Source organism: Python bivittatus, unplaced genomic scaffold (genome assembly GCF_059951505.1).
Source record: "Python bivittatus isolate LINGU-HERP-01145 unplaced genomic scaffold, Pbiv_v1 ctg000410_np1212, whole genome shotgun sequence".
In the NCBI taxonomy this organism is placed as follows: domain Eukaryota; kingdom Metazoa; phylum Chordata; class Lepidosauria; order Squamata; family Pythonidae; genus Python; species Python bivittatus.
This window is the reverse complement of record NW_028277067.1, coordinates 11,200,617-11,219,594: the sequence shown is the minus strand read 5'-3', so window position 1 is coordinate 11,219,594 and position 18,978 is coordinate 11,200,617. Positions and strand designations below refer to the sequence as shown.

Genomic DNA, 18,978 nt, shown 5'->3' with positions numbered 1-18,978 from the left:
GGATCATTTCTCCTTCCCTCTTCCAACATAAATTTCACATAAGATCACTCTGCCTCAATATAACCTATAATGATTTCACTGAGTAACCATTTATTGGATGGCACTAGAGAATGCAAAACAAATACAGCATGGCATCTCTAAATGTCTTGAAGATGTGCTTGGATTGCACTTCCCAGAATCCACAGTTAGTATAGCCTTCAGCAGTTCCAGCACATGTGGAGGGCCCCAGGTTGGTTAAATTCTAGTTGGAGCAGGAACCAGAAGCCTTCACATGCATTTTGCTGTTGCTTACAGGTGGGATGGAAGACAACTCGTGAATACTACACATTCATGTGGGCCCCTCTGCCCAGCATCTCTGAGAGCAGCAGTGCTGAACAACAACAGGTGGTTTTTAAAGGTCAGTGATGGGAGGGGAATTGGTGGTGCAGTTTTGCAAAAGGAAACCTGCTGCAGCAATCACATTGTTACCTGCTGATATCCAACTTTGCATGTAGTGTCATTGTGGCTTCCAAAATGGGTTATTTGAAATCTAGGCTTCATTCACTAGCAGTCCCTTAAAAGGAAACTGTTAAACCAATTGCTGGGTTTATTAATTTTATTAATTGTTTTTATTATTTTGCCAGATTAAGACTTGGTTGCTGATAGTATTGTAAACCATCCTCAACAACCCTGGTAGTGTCTGTCATCCTTCCCTCCCTTCCTGTAGGAGATAAAAAGCGTGATTTCACCCAGCGCTAACAGAATTAGTTGTTATATACAGTTTTATAGCTAGTATTTCCTGCTTGGGTAACCCATACCACTGGAGGGAGAAAAGAAAGCTGTTTCTTGAGAAGTCAGTGTAGTTCAGCAGTAAAGTGTATGCTGGTACATGCTACAAGTATGATATCACTTGTTCCCCACCTCAGCTATGGCTATGGTGAGACATTAACCTGAGATCTGAGGGAGCTGTTGCTAGTAAGAGTAAAGATCATGAGACTGAAGAAATAAACGAAGGAAGGAAGGGCTGGGGCACTAGGCTTAATTTCATTTCATTTAAGTGCTAGGCTTAATCTGGGTCTGATTCCAAAACCCTTATGCAAGAGACCCATTCAGATATCTAGTTAGAGCTGTCAGCCCTGCTTCTTGGGGAAGAGAGAAATTTTAAAAGCTATCAGCCATCCTGATGTTTGGCATCCAGCAAATTACCTCTGAAGGATAACCCATGACTAGGTGTAAGACAGTTAACTTCTGTATTTACTCTGAATGATTGAGACTTTCTAGACATGAAGTGTGGCTTTTTGTTCTTTCAGCTTACTACCTGCCAAAAGATGATGAGTATTATCAGTTTTGCTATGTTGATCAAGATGGGCAAATCCGTGGGGCCAGTGTCCCCTTTCAATTCCGTACTGAGGCTGAGGATGACATGCTGGTGGTTACTACCCAGGTTGGTTTCCTTTCTTAAGTCCTGAACTGGATAAAGGCTTATAGGAATATGCAGAATTTTCTGTCTTCAAGATTTGCAGCTCTAAGCATGAAACAGCTGTTTGAGCATTTTGAAAGTGTTTCAGGCTTGAAATGTTCTGGCCCTGAAACACTTCCAACCTGCTTGAAACAGTCCATTTCACATTAGAAACAGCTGTTTCACGCTTTAAGTGAGGCATTTCAAACTCAAAACAGGGTGTTTCAAGTTCAAAATGGTTCAAAATCAAAACATTTCGCACTCTCGTAATGTCTTGTCTGAGATACGTTGAACCTGCACCAGCAAGCTTACGCCTTTCTGACTTTATCTTTTAAAAAAATATTTTCATAATACCATTTTAGGAAAAAGAAAATCCTTCCCAATATGGCTTCCATTACAGCATGTTTTTTTAAAAAAAATTAGATTCCATACAATAGGAATGGGTAGTTTTTTTGATCTGAAGATTGATTGGTGTGTAGGGGACTGCATGTACCCATAATTACACATATCTGTATGTGTACCCATAGACACACACAAAAGGTTTCTTTTTGGCTTCAGCAGAGAAAGGTTGCACTTCTTCCACCTTATCTACAGTCTGATCAGCTTGACCCACAAAGAACTGGCCGGCCTCCTTTTGGCTCTCAGTGCTGCTGAGAATGAGACATCGCATAAAACCATCAAAGTCAAACACTGACACAAAAACATCCAGCCTGGTAAAAAATATATTTAAAAAAAAAAAATCAAAATTAACACTAAATACATCCAGTGACTTGATGAAATAATTTTAGGGGAAAGCAACTGAACGTATGTCAGAGCAGAATACATTAATATACAGTGAATTCTCACACATTTGTCAGGGAGCAGCATGCTAACATAGTTTTCAAATAGGGAAGGGGTTATTCCATACTATCTCCATGACATCTTTGGTTAAACTCTTGCTAGTACATATTTCCATGTAATCCTATATTTAGGTATTTGAGAAAGTTTATTGAACGCTCATTAACGTATACTTGTTTTTAAAATATTCTCTCAACTCATCTCTGAGCACAAAGGAGATGGAAGAGCAGTATTTAAAATAAATAGAATGAATCATCAGGCACCTCTTATGGTCACAACTATAAGAGTTTGGATGCTGATGGAATATTTTTAATAGTTTTTTAAAAATCCACCTTTTAGAGCAAAACTTTGCATTACCAGACTGATCTCAGTAGTGGCTACTTATCATATAGAATTTAGACAAAAAGACATTAAACACTTTGCTGAGATGTCTTAGAAGTTTCCACTGTTTGCATATATGGCGTGACTTGCTTTAAGTTAAGTAATCTACCCCATTCTAAAAATAAAATCTTAGGAGCTGATCTTGAATTATTATATCTCAGAAATGTCTGTGTCCCAGGAATTCAAACAGCTGGTGCTTCACCTCCGACAGACATGTGCAAAGAATGCTTACTAAGGTAGTGCAGCATAAGCAAGCAGAGTGGCTAACTAATAACTGTGTGGGAGTGCCTACACAAAAATGGTATTCTATTCTTCAATTCTTTCATATTTCAAAAAATGAATCAGGTGATCAGACCAAACTAATGAGATAAAAACCATCCTTAATGTGCTGTTTCTACTGATGCAGTTAGCATTGCATCAAATTAAAAGGTAATTGATTCAGAACTCATTACCAAAAATATATAACAAACATTTGATCTGAAGAACCAGTTGCATCTTGAAGGATCTGGCGCACCTTTCCAGAACATGTTAGTACTATGTAACTTTGGTTCTTTTGTTTTGATTTTGTTTTGCAGGGGGAAGTGGAGGAAATACAGCAGCAAAATGCAACATTGCTTCAAGAAAACCAGAAACTGAAGAAGAACCTAGTAAGTCTCCAGGAGCAGAATTTGCATCTGCAGGAAGAACTTGTGGCAGCCAAGGTAGGAGCCATCTCCAAAACACAATAAAGCACAACAAAAAGAAACCTGAGTACACTTAACTAGTCTTTTCTTTCTAGAATAATGTAGAGTTTACAATCTCCTCAGAATTTGCCCTCAGAGTAAGGTAGGAATAGCTTAATAAATGTATAGGTTCATCCAGTTTGCCACTTTTAATGGACTGCTAAGAAAACATTCCACCCGGATTGGGGAGAACAAGGAAAGACCACTATCTGTCAGTATTCAGTGTTGAGTCTGGATTGGTATAAAGAAGGTATCTGTGTTACTAAAAAGGGAAGCATGGAACACTATGCAGTTTCTTCTAAAAATGCTAGTTTAAAAAGTGGGAAGGAGGACCAAATTATGCAGAGGTTACAAAAAGTTGATTGAACCCTAGTTACCAAGATATTGATGTTAGGACAACCTGGTTATGGGATATATGGAGGAGGTTATGTGTGTCCAAACAAAAGTAACGGAGCTTCAGAATAGAGGGTATTCTGAAGACTGAGACTATGCAGCTTCATGAATTTAGAACTAAGTTTCCTTAGCCAGAATTGGCTGTAGTAATGGAAACTATAAAAAACTACAGAACAAAAACACCCCAAGGCAAAGAGGAAGAGTCCACTGATCATTCATTGCAGAGTGGCTTATAGATTCGCCAGAAATGTAATAGGGAGATGAGGTTAAAACATAACTATATGTTCAAGTAAGTAAACAGAAATGCCAATTGCTCCTTAGTTACTTGTGAAATTATAAGAAATGGTAATCTTGATGATCCAATTTTGGTTTTCTGCTCTTGACTTTTCAGGCTCTTCAAAATAGCGTGAATACTTTAGAGAGCAGATGTGAGAACCTGGAATCCCAGAAGAAAGATCTAGAAAAGGAAAAGTGTGCCATAAAGGCAGAACTGATGCAGCAAGTATTTTTTTTTTCTCCTGGAGACAGCTGGTTGAATCACAACACTAAATAAACTTTAGTGCTGAAGCCCAGGAGAGCCTTGGGTCTATGAAATCCCTGTTCCCTTTCCAATGCAGCCATAAAAAAGATGTTTGGAATCCCTCAATTCTGTTTTTATTATCTGTGTGGAAACAAATGCAAGGCCATAGTTTTATGAAACTGGCTTGTTTTTAGTAGATGTAGTTAGCTATGGTTAACATTTGAATAACAATAATAATAACAATGATAATATCTATATTGTGCTTAAAAAGATTGTTCTCTGGATTCACCTTAAGTGATAAATACTGCATTTGCATATTTTATAGTTCTAATCTTTGTTCCGTGAATTATCCAGAGAACTTCTGTTTTTGGTAGTATATAAATGCAGTAAGGAAATAATAATAATCTGCTATGCCTGTTTCCAAACAGGGTCAAAGAAGAAAAAGAATCCATATTATCTGAGAAGGAACAGCTGGGAAACCAGCTGAGAAGCAGTCTGAGTCAAATAGAAGAGCTTCAAGTGAGTGAGCAGCTCTGGGATCTTTTCTTAAGGGTTTATAATAATCTTTCCTGAACACATCCCTTCCAGGTATGTTGGCACTGCAGCTCCCAGAAATCTCAGCCAACATGACCAGCAGTGCAGATTCTGGGGGTTCTTGCAGTCTCAATACATCTGAAGGGCATCACACTGGGGAAGATTTGTTTATAAGCTGCAAGCTTTGAGGGAGTGAAAGGCAAGAGAGAACTTCTCAAATCCCCATTTTTGAGAGTCAGAAACAGAATTTGTGCTTGACAGAACCAAATATATCCAATTCTTTCACATAACTTTCTTGCAAACCAGCACCAACCACAAATGTATGTTGATACATAATTTCATCCTTGTCTGAATTTAGGAACAACCTTCTGTTCTATCACTAAATACTTCCTATTTATATGTTACACTGCATCTATATGCTTAACGTTTAACATCACAGAATTAAAAACCTTATCTGAATTGTTCTACTCATTAAGCCAAGAATATATAACTTCTCTGGGGCCAAAAGCTCTATTTGATCTTTGAGTAGCACACTATGAGCCAAAATCCATTCACAAGTTACATTTGGTTTCATTTCCTTTACGTATTTGTTTATTTACAGGTAGTCCTCCACTTACAATCATTTGTTCAGTGACCATTTGAGGTTACGACAGCACTGAATGAATGGTGGTTATAACCGGTCCTTGCAGTTCCGGCTGTCCCAGCACTTTCATGGTCACGTGATCGTGATCTGGGCATTTAGCAACCTGTTTTTATTTAACCACGTGATCATGTGATCACCATTTGCAACCTTCCATGCCAGCCTCCCCAGAACATCAAAGGGGAAACTGGCAGGAAGGATTCCAAATCACTGGGGTAAGTCTCCCCCACTTGCACACCCTCCTACAGCCCTTCTACACACGTGCAGCACCAGCCACTCACATACCCTCCCCAACCTGCATGGTGCCTCTTGTGCACCCTCCCCAATCCGTGCAGTGCCTCTTGCCCACCCTCCCCTCTCACACACCCTAGCCCACCATCCCTGACCTGCACAGCGCTTCTCGCGCACCTTCACGCCATCCCTGACCTGCGTGGTGCTTCTCATGCACCCTCCCCCACCCTCCCCAACCCATATGGCACCTCTCATGCACCCTCCCCAACCTGCACAGTGCCTCTTGCGCACCCCCGCGCACCCTCCCTGCCCTTCCCCCACAACCCCACCCACCCCCTCACTCCCCCACCCAGCAGCAGCCACTTACCTGCCTACGGGCCTGAGACTTGTAACTTCCTGCCAGCTTCCCCACTGACTTTGGTTGTGGGAAGCTGGCATGAAGTCACCTTGCCTAATGACTTTGGAATTCAGTTAATGACAGCAACCGGGACTGCAAGGATTACTGTCACTAAGTGGTGCGGTTGCGCATTACGAGCGCATCACTTAGCAAAGGAAATTCCAGTCCCAATTCTTGTTGTGAGTTGAGGACTACCTGTACTCACTTGTTCTTCAGTTGTGTATTTAAAATGTCTTTGTACTATGGAATTCTTGGTGCTCTCTGAGCTGGGTTGTTTGCTTGTAGATGTTTCATTACCCAACTAGGTAACTTCATTAGTACCTTAACTAATTAATTGGAAATAAATGCTACACAAAACATTCCTTTTTCAGGTATGATACTATATATTTACAAAGTTTTGCTCATTATTTTGATTACTATTCTAGTTGGAGTCTGAAATTTTAACCAGAATATGGGGATAAATATCTATTAGTTATATCAGCTCACCCCACTCGGTCCGGCAGAAGGGGCAGGTTGCGGACCCCACCAGTCAAGGAATTTCAGCTGGCAGGATCTAGGAAAAGGTCCTTTTCTGCCATGGCTCCTGCCCTGTGGAACAACCTTCCACCTGAGGCGCAGTCCGCCCCCACTCTCATGGCCTTCCAGAAGACTGAAATCTTGGCTATGTCAGATGGCCTGGGGGCCCAATGGGGGCCCGCATTGTTGGAATTGGCTGGTGGGGTAATCTATTCTGCCCCCCCGCCATTTTGAATTATATATAGTCTTTTTATATAATATTATTTTTTAGCTAATTTAATATGGATATTTATATTTTTACTGTTTTTAATGCTTGGTTTTAATTGTGAGCCGCCCAGAGTCACCCTCTGGGGGAGATGGGCAGCATATAAATTTAATAAATAAATAAATACATTTCATAATTATCAAATCTGGAAATTTTACAAAACAAGACTAACTTTGAGCCCAATTACCTAGTTGTTCCTTTTCTTGATCTGCATTCTTGATCTTCTTTTTGTTAGTTACAAGTGCAGAGTCAACAGAAGGAAGTGGACAACCTGCAGGAGACAATTAAAGGCAAAGCAAAGCATCTGGAGCAGTTGAAGGAAGAGAATTGTAAATTAAATGCCACCTTGCTTACACAGGTAATTGTGCTGCTTTTTTTTTTTTTGCCTTATAGTTTTTAAACTATAAATACTTTAAGTTTTGATTCTTCACTAGCAAAAAACCATAGTTTATTAATCTAATGAAGATATGGGGTATTACATTCACAGTTCAAGGCTGCCACTACTATTAAGGCTATTAGGCAGAAGAACAGTTACTTCTAAGGAATACAGCACATACTGTAGTCCTATTATCTGTTTATTTTAGGGGAGTTTCTTACAAACTTAGTAGTCACTTTAAAGGGAAGGTTTATAGCAGCCAGCAAGAGTTTGTCTACCAGGGATTCAAACTCGCCACCCACTTATCATTTTCTGATGTGCCCAACAATATTTTGTAGACAAGACTATGTAGATGAATAGGCTGTGCCATGGGAAGGGCTCCAGGAAGAGGAGCAGCATGGCAGAGTGGCCTTCCTTAGACTAACCTGGCAGAGTTCCTAGCAATGGAGTAGTTGGCATTCTGATTTCTCTCATGCTGAGCAGCACAAATTTCAGGAACTCTTGCCTGCTCTGGCTCTTTGCTGTGGGTGCTGCTGGTAAGGAGGTACCAGGCATGGAGATGAGGCTTAGCCAGATGAGATGGGCTGGGAATCTGGGACTGCTTGGGGGAGGAAAGGAGACAGTGACCAGGGAGAAGGGTTCGGACTCACAGTTCTACCACAAGGGTCCTTCTGCTGGGTCAGGAGTGGGAAGGACAGTAAGCAAACAAGATCTCTCTGCTAAGGGAAGGGGGCAAAGAAGTAAACAGGGAAAAAAGAAAAGGAAGAAGGATCTATTTGCTTAACAATAAGAGAGGAGAATAATATAAGCAGGACTTGGGCAGCTTTTAGTGGGATGAATGTCCTAGGTTATATCATCCTAGATATGATTTTCAATTAGTCCTCATACAGCACCTATGATAATTTGAGTTTGAGGCTCTCGGTCTGTCCGTTATCATTCTTTGCTTCGGTGCCTGATCAAGAAGAAATGGGAATATTCTAAGGCAGAACTGTGTTCTGTTGGGGTCCAAATTTGGGGGATAATCCACATACTTTGACTTTCTCTGTATATGCTGTTCTTTTATTCTCTCCTCCCCCTCCCCCCATTCTTGTGGAGAAGAACCTTTAATGAACTTCTTGCTCCAATTTTCGGCAGAAATATTCCTGTATAGCTGTGTCATTCTGTTATTTGCACTACGTTGAAGCTTGTCCTAACTTCTTTGTGTTCCATTTCCCTTGACTCAGTTTTTAAAAAGTATCTGTCCATCCATCCACCTGTGCATATATAAAGATCTTTCCTCTCGTACCCATGTGCCTGTTCAGTTATTTTATAAGCAGTCCTACTATTACAGAGGGTCAATGCGTATTTTAGAGTGGACCAATTTCAGCGTCTCCCTGCTGCCCACTTCACCCATTTTATTTGTGCTGTAAAAAAGCAGCAAAGTCTCCTATCAATGGCTTAGAATTATGCAGAGATTATTTGATTAGGGCAACCAGTATGAATGCTATTATCCTTCTGGAAGTGCTGGCATGGTATAGTGATTAGAGTGTTGGATTTAGATTGGGGAGGCCTAATTTCAGTTCTCAGTCCTGAGGCTTACTGGAAGATCTTGTGCTCCTCATTATCTTTCAGCCTAACCTTACTCCACAGGGCTGCTGTAAGAATGAAATTGATGTTAACCCTGAGTTCCAGTTGAAGAAGTATGGAGTATGGGTTTGAAAAATAATGGACAGATGTTTCTTCATACCATTTGCCCTTTGGCTTCTAATTATGCTCCAGCTTTTCTCTTTCCTTAGCAAATGTTGGATAAAATCAAGGAGGAACAAACACTCGCACTTCAAATCCTGAAGGAGGAAAAGGAGGAAATAGAGCAAGAAAATCAGGTGCAGACTTTGTCTTGCGGGGAGTGGGGAGAGAACCTACTGTTGGATTGTTGTGTGTTGGGCAGTATTGTGCAGTTAGGGACAGTTAGAAGTTGCTTGGGACAGCTTTTTCCAACCTAGTAGCCTCCTTGTAGCTAAGAATTCTGGAAGTTTTAATCCCCAAACATCTCAAAGACAGATTGGGAAGGCAATGTACTGATAATGCCAAAATTCCTAGTTAAAAGCAGAGGAGAGCTATCTTCATATCCTATCTGTGGATCTCCCAAAAGTATCTTCCTGCCTGCCTTCAATGGGCAGGGCACCTGTGTTTTCAAGAGAGCTGTATTTGGGGAGAATATTATTAACTGTAAATATTACTGCCCTTGAAGGAAAGCTTGTACATAGCTGCTCATCTGTTTATCCTGTGAGGTAAGAAATGTTTTAAAACAAGGAAACTGTTATAACCTGAAAGAGTATGGTATTATCTTCCAACTTGTCTGAAAACAAGAATTACTGTTGAACAGTAATTCTCACATTGTAATTCCAGAAAGCACAATAGTAATTCACAAACTATACAATTTCCCTGCCACAATTTCAATATTTCTCTCTGATGCTACTAATTGGCCTATTCTGGTATTAAAAACCTATGTTTCAAACAGTTTTTCATAAAATGTGTGTTGATAGAACATTATGCTCTGTGAACAGTCTGCAAGTGTACTGCATGCATTCTTAAAAAATAATTCAACCTTGAGCACCAAGCCAAATCAGCTGCCATTACAGCATTGTGTATATATTGCTGTGCAGATCTTTTTAAGGTGATTTGACTCATTGTCTTGACCTGCACTGGTTCTTCGAGTAGGGGTTTCTTGGAAATGTTGTTTGTGGCTGCACAGAATTCCTCACCCAAGGTGCTGCAAAGCATAGGATTATTGGTCAGGGCAATGTTGTTGAATGACCTCTTCAGAGTTTTACACAGCTCCTGCAACTTCACTGAGTGAAGTGAAGGATGGCCAGGTAGAGGCCACTGCAGACTGCCGGTGGGATGAGCAGACAAAACACCTGGCACCTGCAGTCAACCATCAGGTAGCACAATCAGCCTAGTGGCCAAGTCTGCATCCAGTGCCTTCACTTGTAGAATGAAGCCTCCCAGCAAACTGCACTTACTAGCTAGGCCTATCCCAAATCCAGAGTCTGAAGCAGTGTTCTTCAGGCTTGGCACCTAGCTTGCCCTTGGATAATTCTCACACACTTTTTTTTTAGGAAGCACTATTTTGCTTGGTGTTCTGTGGCCTTGAAAAAAATTAACAGACATTAGTTTGAACACGAGAACCAGATTAACAGCTTTCCCAGCCCACTTTTGCTTTTTCATAAAAGCTTTACACTCTGAATTGTCTTTCAAAAATACTTATTTTCTCATAGATTGATACAGATTTTCCAATCTTGGGCACTTCTATACCAGATGGATTTTATTCCCCAATCCCCCACAAAGCAGGCTGGAGTTGACCTGTGATTGTTCTCTATTCTGTAGATCTTGAACTGCTGAGAACACAGGGAACCCTATCAGCCAATCAGTGCTGAACAAAAGAGAGGTTAAAAAAAAAGGTTCCCTACCCTTGAGCTAACCCAGTTCCTGGACTAAGAAAAACCCCTATGTTGATTGAATGGTGGAACTGCCAATCAAAGGATGCAGGGTACCTCCTTTCAGGTTATTTTCTAGCAAGATAATAAAAGAAAACACTCCCATGACAAGGAGGGTATGTGACATCCTCACCACACAAAAGAGAAATAAAATCAGTTATTAGTGTCTGTACACATTTTCAATATGTGTTGTGTCCATTTGATAATTTGCAAACAAAACTAAGTGGTTGTTATAAGGGGAAGTTCCTTTAGTACAAAGTGCTATTCTATTGCATTTAAGAGTCGTGTGCAAACTGTAAAAGGTCCAGTGGCGTTCAGCACTTTTGTAGGCAGAGACTTTACTCATAGTTATAACCATGGTTGCATGTTGCTTCAGTGGCAAGTGCATACTAAATTTTACCTGTGTCCTAGGAATAGGACACTGATGCTATATGATGGGAGAGGAAAGAGAAAGTAATGTGAGCTTTGATGCCAGGAGATGGGGATCAGCAAAAGTTTCCAGTGATGGGTAAACAGCCTGCCTACAAGCTCTGCAGTATTGCAAGGGAGAGAGGCACCCCACTTTGATCAAGTTTCAAGTAAATCAGTACAGAGCCAGAAATAAACTTTCCCAGCTCTCTACATCAACAATATGAAGTGAGAAAAATCTACAGCTGCTTCTGAACTGTTGCAAAACCTTTGTGTGGAGGTTCCCACTGTGAAACTGTATTGTGGGACTGATGAGAAACCAGTTTCCATACACATGTAGGGAATTTGTTCCTATATTTCAGATGCAAGCAACTGTTTCAGGGCCCAGCTACCTATAAATGGTAACTTTCAAAGTTACTGATTTTGTATTTTACTTTTTTTTTTTAATAGAAATTATGGCAGGAGAATGAAGAGTTGAGGGCACGCCTCCCTGAAAGAGGCAGTTCATCTGCTGGAATCCTATCCCCATCACCACCTAATTCAGTCCTCCTGTCTGGAAATCCATATTCTGGTGAGTGAGTTAGGAGGTTCAAACTAGCAGCAAAAGTATGTTAATTGATATCTCAATGCTCAGTTGTTTAAAAGCACATAACTATAGCCATAGTTCCAGATTTTGTGGTTAGAAAGTGCTACTTCTGCTTGTAGGATTACAGAAATAAACAAATTGCTGTAGTGTTTTCAACAATATTCTCATAGCGCTTTGGGGAGGGGGTTAAATAGCAGAAAAGTGATGGAAAGAATGGAGAGGCTGATTGATTGAATGGCATGTTAATGCTTGGATAATATTATCACACAACAGTGATCACAGGTGTTTTTATTTGTCTATAACTCCACAAATGGGAGCTAATTGCATTCCCTCAGGAGGAAATACAGTGGGGCAAAAAAGTATTTAGTCAGCCACCAATTGTGCAAGTTCTCCCACTTAAAAAGATGAGAGAGGCCTGTAATTTTTATCATAGGTATACCTCAACTATGAGAGACAAAATGAGGGGAAAAAATCCAGAAAATCACATTGTCTGATTTTTAAAGAATTTATTTGCAAATCATGGTAGAAAATAAGTATTTGGTCACCTACAAACAAGCAAGATGTCTGGCTCTCACAGACCTGTAACTACTTCTTTAAGAGGCTCCTCTGTCCTCCACTCGTTACCTGTAGTAATGGCACCTGTTTGACCTTGCTATCAGTATAAAAGACACCTGTTCACAACCTCAAGCAGTCACACTCCAAACTTCACTATGGCCAAGACCAAAGAGCTGTTGAAGGACACCAGAAACAAAATTGTAGACCTGCACCAGGCTGGGAAGACTGAATCTGCAATAGGGAAGCAGCTTGGTGTGAAGAAATCAACTGTGGGAGCAATAATTAGAAAATGGAAGACATACAAGACCACTGATAATCTCCCTCGATCTGGGGCTCCATGCAAGATCTCACCCTGTGGGGTCAAAATGATCACAAGAACGGTGAGCAAAAATCCCAGAACCACATGGGGGGACCTAGTGAATGACCTGCAGAGAGCTGGGACCAAAGTAACAAAGGCTACCCTTTGTTTTACGTAGTAAATAATACTACGCTGCCAGGGACTCAAATCCTGCAGTGCCAGACGTGTCCCCCTGCTTAAGCCAGTACATGTCTGGGCCTGTCTGAAGTTTGCTAGAGAGCATTTGGATGATCCAGAAGAGGATTGGGAGAATGTCATATGGTCAGATGAAACCAAAGTAGAACATTTTGGTCTAAACTCAACTTGTCGTGTTTGGAGGAGAGAGAATGCTGAGTTGCATCCAAAGAACACCATGCCTACTGTGAAGCATGGGGGTGGAAACATCATGCTTTGGGGCTGTTTTTCTGCAAAGGGACCAGGATGACTGATCTGTGTAAAGGAAAGAATGAATAGGGCCATGTATTGTGAGATTTTGAGTGAACACCTCCTTCCATCAGCAAGGGCATTGAAGATGAAACGTGGCTGGGTCTTTCAGCATGACAATGATCCCAAACATACTGCCCGGGCAACGAAGGAGTGGCTTCGTAAGAAGCATTTCAAGGTCCTGGAGTGGCCTAGCCAGTCTCCAGATCTCAACCCCATGGAAAACCTTTGGAGGGAGTTGAAAGTCCTTGTTGCCCAGCGACAGCCCCAAAACATCACTGCTCTAGAGGAGATCTGCATGGAGGAATGGGCCAAAATACCAGCAACAGTGTGTGAAAACCTTGTGAAGACTTACAGAAAATGTTTGACCTCTGTCATTGCCAACAAAGGATATATAACAAAGTATTGAGATGAACTTTTGATATTGACCAAATACTTATTTTCCACCATGATTTGCAAATAAATTCTTTAAAAATCAGACAATGTGATTTTCTGGATTTTTCCCCCCATTTTGTCTCTCATAGTTGAGGTATACCTATGATGAAAATTACAGGCCTCTCTCATCTTTTTAAGTGGGAGAACTTGCACAATTGGTGGCTAACTAAATACTTCTTTGCCCCACTGTAGCATTATTAGGTTATCAGCCTAACAAAGCCCCTTTCCAGCATATGCATGTTTCACCAGATATACCTGTTTTGATATGCTATTTTTTTCACTGAGAAATATTTTAAGACTGGTACTGGCAGGTTCTATGAGTCGTGTGCCCAAATAAGATGCAACAGATTATGTGTTGGCAGATTTTACAAATATACTGTTCAGATATAGATTCTAATTGATTTCTGCCACCACTGTTCACTACCACCATGCAGTATTTTAAAGGGTTACTGATGCTATATATTAACTAATGTCAAAGTGTTTTATTTTTCTTGCTATGGTTTGTCTTACAGCATCGCCAAAGATTCTCGAGACGAACCTGGTGAGTTTTCTCTTTTAATGTCTTTATTATTTAGCACAATACAAAAACATTGAAATCACACAATAAAGACAGCACTGCAGTGAAGTCAGGGACAACAAGGAGAGGATGTGTGATTGTTAAAGCTACAAATATTTAGGCTTGGTTACAATCACTATCCTTCTGTAATGGCTCTTCGGTGCCTTAAACCAGCATTGTTTGGGATTGAGGGAAAGGCAGATTAGTGCTTTGGGGCCCTTAGTTCCTTAATATTTTGCACTTGTTGCTTTGAAGTATCCATCTCCTTTTCCTCTGCTAGCTGCACTTCCACTTCATCACTTGTCAGAATGATACAAAACCAAAGATCACCCATTTCCTGTAACAGAAATCTGTATTGTATAAAAATTTGGACATTTTTGCTGCGTTCTTTTCTCTTCAGGTCTCCATGAAAAAATGTCCCATGTGCCAGGAAGTCTTCCCTAATGACATTGGAGAACAACAGTATTTGGATCATGTGCAAGATCACATTCTTGACTGTCCATTTTGCGATAAAACCTTTGACAGCTCCAACAAGCAAGTGTATGATGATCATGTCTTTTGCCATCGTTTAGACCAAGCTTAAGCCTGCTTGCACCACCTAAGCTACTACACTAATGCCTTTTTCTTTCTTTCCTTTTTTCCATTTCTTTCCTTTGTATGATCTGGCAGGGATAGACACTTGATATACTAAACTTGACATAACAGGCTGAAACTTGCTGTTGGGCCTGCAGTACTGATCACTTTAATTTCTTCTGATAACATATCTGTTAAATGTGCACTGTACTTCTGCTTTAGAAGCAAGATTTTCCATATTTAAATCTTATAGGATATTTAAAAATAAGATGCTGTTTTCCTCCACCCTAAACCTTCCATTAATAACAAATCATGTTTGTAAAGGAAGCTAGAGATTTCTAGCCATATTTATAGTGAAGAATAGAAATTCTATCTTTGTTTGCTTTGTATCTATTTTATGCTAAAAGAAAGATAATTGTGAAGCAAACAGCAAGTATAGTAACAGCCCTATCAGGATCTACCTTTGTATTGTTTAGTTGTAAGATTTAAATCTATGGTATCCATTAGGGTTGTGCAGTGCTTCACATTCAAAAGCAAAATGGTGTTGTAGAAAATATGAGGACACATGTAGCACTGTCTGCAATTCTTCAGCTGCAGAGAATGGCCATGTGATCCCAGGAAAAGAAATAGTATTTAGGATTTGCAAACATGCACTTTGTAAGCATCAGATCCTGCCCAGAGTCGCTGGGAGTCAGGTGGCGTATACGTTTAATAATTATTATTCTCTCTCTGCACTCCGAAGCACCCTTTTTTCTTGGAATTCAAAGCCCTGCTATTATCACATCTTGCAGCAGCAACAAAAAGCCTTTGTTATGAACTGTGAGGGAGGATAATTTAAAACCTCACTGGCAGGCTCCTTTTTCCAAATGTTCCTCAGTAAATGATAATTATAATAGGCTGCTGCCAATCAGACTGAATGTCCTGACACATACTCAGCTGTTTAATTAGGGAGTTTTTGGCCCTCAAGAATACTCTTCCTTCAATCCATTTTTAGGAAAACACATGCTTTGGATCTTCCAGCCCAAAACTCAGATATAACCTTGTGTTTTGCATGTGGGAAGGGTTTAATGAGAAAGTCTTTTAAACTGATGATGCCAAATTTCAGGATATAAGGAAGAGTTCACTACTGTGAATAGTTGGAAAGATCATTTGGGAATAATAATGGGATGCTGTTAAGCAGGCCTTCCTTGCTTCTGTGTTTTGTTTGAGCATTATCTTCAGTTTTATAGAATGTGGAGGATAACTGAGAAGCAGCCGTTTAGGCATAGCAACAGTTGTTCTTCCCATAAAAAATGTTCCATGTCTGTTGTCAGGGAGTTAGCTAACTAATATATCAGAAAATGATCTGAAGGCTGAACCCAATTTCTTAATGATACTGTCACTGATCAAGGTATTAACAAGTTTTCACCAGTCCTGTCACTGTATGGAAAGGATTAAGCAAAAAAAAAAAAAAAAAGGCTTTTTTTGGAAACAAAAGATTAATACTTTTCAAGACTTGCAGCGTAGAGTCAATTTATTGGATGCTTTAGATTGCACTGTAGTGTCATACCTCCAAAAATAAGAAGTTGTCACAATCTTATAACCGGGATCCCTCTGTTAGGTGCTGAAATGTGCCGCTTTGTTGAAATTTCTCTAAATATATGGCTGCACTGTCAAAAAGCCATGTTCATTATATAATCAGGATTACGGTACAAGAAAGAACACGTGTTTTTCTTGAAACATATTTTTCTTGAAATACAAGAAAAACCACTATTTTACCTTTCCGTTTCTGTGATATTGACTGTGCACTTTTTCCTGTATAGGACTGAATGCTGTAATAAGAGATCAGCTGTTTACCGACAGATTTTATACCATGTATTAGCTAGCTACATGGTTAATACTATATGTAGCAGAATCTATTTTAGTAGCATTTTTCTCTTCCATGTTTGTCTCTTTAAAAAATCTTGGTGAAAATGTTTTCTAGTGCAGAAAACGTAAAATTGTAATGATGGACTACTTACAGATATTTAATAAATTTTGGTTTATCTTTTTCAAGCACTTATTGATTACTTATTGAAAATATATCAAATTCTTTTCAGAATGGAAATGCATATGTATCTGGTGAATCCTGTAAGGGTGTGGTGAATTTTAGGTATTTACAGTTATGTAGTGAATTCTAAATATTTGCTTTCTAGTAGAGAAGTTAGTCTTTGGAAATGATTCTAAACTGAGACCATTTTATCACCTTAATGTGTCAAATCAGATAATTAAGCATAGCAGAAAAAACAGGTTTAGGCTATTTTCCAGAGCTAGATTCCAGTTTGCACTCAGGAATCAATAAAAGACCCTGTCTTATCAGTTGTAAAAGTAGCTTCATCCTCTATATTTCTGTTTGTATTATGTGGCATCTGTTTCTTTTGAAGAAGCTCTGTAGCTGCCTTGCAAGTTTATTTTGGCCCTCTTTACACTTGGCTCACTGTTTTTACCAAAATAAAATGATTGTCTGGATGCTCTCCAATTGTTGGTCTTCCTTGGTGAGATTTCTACCACAGGAGCTGCATAAAGATTGTAACAGATGTGCTATATAAGGCTGCTTTATGATGTTTTGCTGCCTGAAGTAATGCCCAAGACTTTATTTCCCTTGTTTCACATACAGAAGCTGAATGGATTCGCAGTTGAATCTTTCCTGAGTGGTGCACAGATGTAAAGTGGTGCACTATGCACAGTGGTGCACAAATGTAAAGCAGTAGACCAGCTGCCCGACACACCCAGCTCCAATTTTTAGCAGCTGGCCACTGCTCCCTAGTTCCAGGGTCTGTCTACTGATAGAGCCAACACTGCGGCATCCTGTTAGAAAACCATACCATGGTTTTAGGGATGGAGAAGGATGTAGATGAAAAAGAGGCAGTTGAGTATTCTGAAAGCTAGAAGATTGTATTTCTCAGTTCTTTCAGTGTAAACTGGGTAAATTTAACAGCTTTATTAAGTTGGTTTGTTACTACTGTAATTCAGTCTGTGAAACTCTGTAGCTATTAATGTGTTTCATGCTGTGTTTCAACTGTGTAAAGAAGAGCGCTAATACTGTAAGCAAGAGGTTCTTTAAAATGATAATTATTCCAATGTTATTTCTTTCACATTTAATTTTCTATTAAAACTAAGAATATTTTTTAGAATATCAGAAATGACAAAATATAGTCTCTTCTTTTTCAAAGATAAAAATATAATTATTTGAAATGAAGAAGAAAGGGTACAAAGCAATTTTAAACCTAGGCAAGTTTTAAGATATTTGCAATGATTTCCCCCTGCCCCCACAGGGTCAGGTTAATGGCAATGGCACTTTTTCAACAAAAAATCAGGATAGTTCTGAGGTTTTATAACAATTTAAAAAATACAATATAATGCAAGTTAAGGCAGAAAAGGTCTGTTTTAACAGGAATGAAATACTAGCACATATTTACCAATGTGAGACCACATCTGTGAAATAATTTGACTTCAAGAGGACTGATGGCTATTGTTCCATTCCAACTAAATTCTCTATGTTAAAACTGTATATCCCAATATACACAAGTCTAATAATTGAATTATTCTATAAATCATTACTGAAAGAACAGGAAAACAGAGAAAAGAGAAAATGTGTTCCACCATTTTTGTGCTGATTAGTTAGAGGAATGAAAAGTGAGAGCTTCATGAGGTATGCAGATTATTGCTGCTTATTTGGTACTGAACTTAGACCAGTAGATGTTAGCAAGTCTCTGAACTTGTGCAGGTACACAATGAAGGTGGTGCCACTTCAGAGCAGGATGTTTAGAAAACCTTAGGAGCATGCTGTAAGTGAATTTTATTTCCAGATATAAAATTAGTTGATTCTTACAGTCTCTATATATCTACCCAGAAATAAGCTGCATTGAGTTTAGTCGGACTTCGATACTTATCTTGAGGTATTTTACTCAGGCTATCAGAAATGGAATATCAAATCATTTCATGCAGAATTTAAATTCTCTGGTGTAGCCAATCTGAGTGAAAACAAACAAAACCCAGAAAGGAGCATTCAGAGAATGAAGAAGGCAGCACCCGAGAGGGGTTTTGCTGGCAGTTGAAGAGTAAACATCACTGTGAGACTTTCTTCACTATTGAATTAAAGTGCTCTCCACCATCTTAGAATCCTAACCAATGCCAGCATAACATTTGTTGCCCCATTGCCAATCCCTACCTTGCCTCTGTTCAGAGTGACTGCCTAATAAAGCTGTCTTGATTTGTTAGCATGTCAGTTGGTATAGGCAGGAGTCTAGTAATGTAGCACTTCTTTTGATTTAACAAATTTTATTAAAAGATAGAAGTTTTCATGGGATGCAACTCACTTTATCTTTCATCTTTTA

General features: G+C 39.5%; 1 protein-coding gene across 3 annotated transcripts in view; it reads left to right on the top strand.

Moving 5' to 3' along the window:
• Window positions 1–17,727, top strand: part of CALCOCO2 (calcium binding and coiled-coil domain 2) — a 34,969-nt gene extending 17,242 nt beyond the window's left edge. For all 3 annotated transcript variants that reach the window (XM_007428488.3, XM_025166822.2, XM_007428487.4), the window contains 10 exons: window positions 295–397; window positions 1,290–1,423; window positions 3,232–3,357; window positions 4,163–4,269; window positions 4,720–4,810; window positions 7,110–7,232; window positions 9,026–9,112; window positions 11,588–11,708; window positions 14,007–14,035; window positions 14,451–17,727. In XM_007428488.3, coding sequence (XP_007428550.1) covers window positions 295–397; window positions 1,290–1,423; window positions 3,232–3,357; window positions 4,163–4,269; window positions 4,720–4,810; window positions 7,110–7,232; window positions 9,026–9,112; window positions 11,588–11,708; window positions 14,007–14,035; window positions 14,451–14,633 — 1,104 coding nt within the window. In that variant the 3' untranslated portion in view covers window positions 14,634–17,727. The remainder of the gene's footprint in view (window positions 1–294; window positions 398–1,289; window positions 1,424–3,231; window positions 3,358–4,162; window positions 4,270–4,719; window positions 4,811–7,109; window positions 7,233–9,025; window positions 9,113–11,587; window positions 11,709–14,006; window positions 14,036–14,450) is intronic.
• The last annotated feature ends 1,251 nt before the right edge of the window (window positions 17,728–18,978 follow it).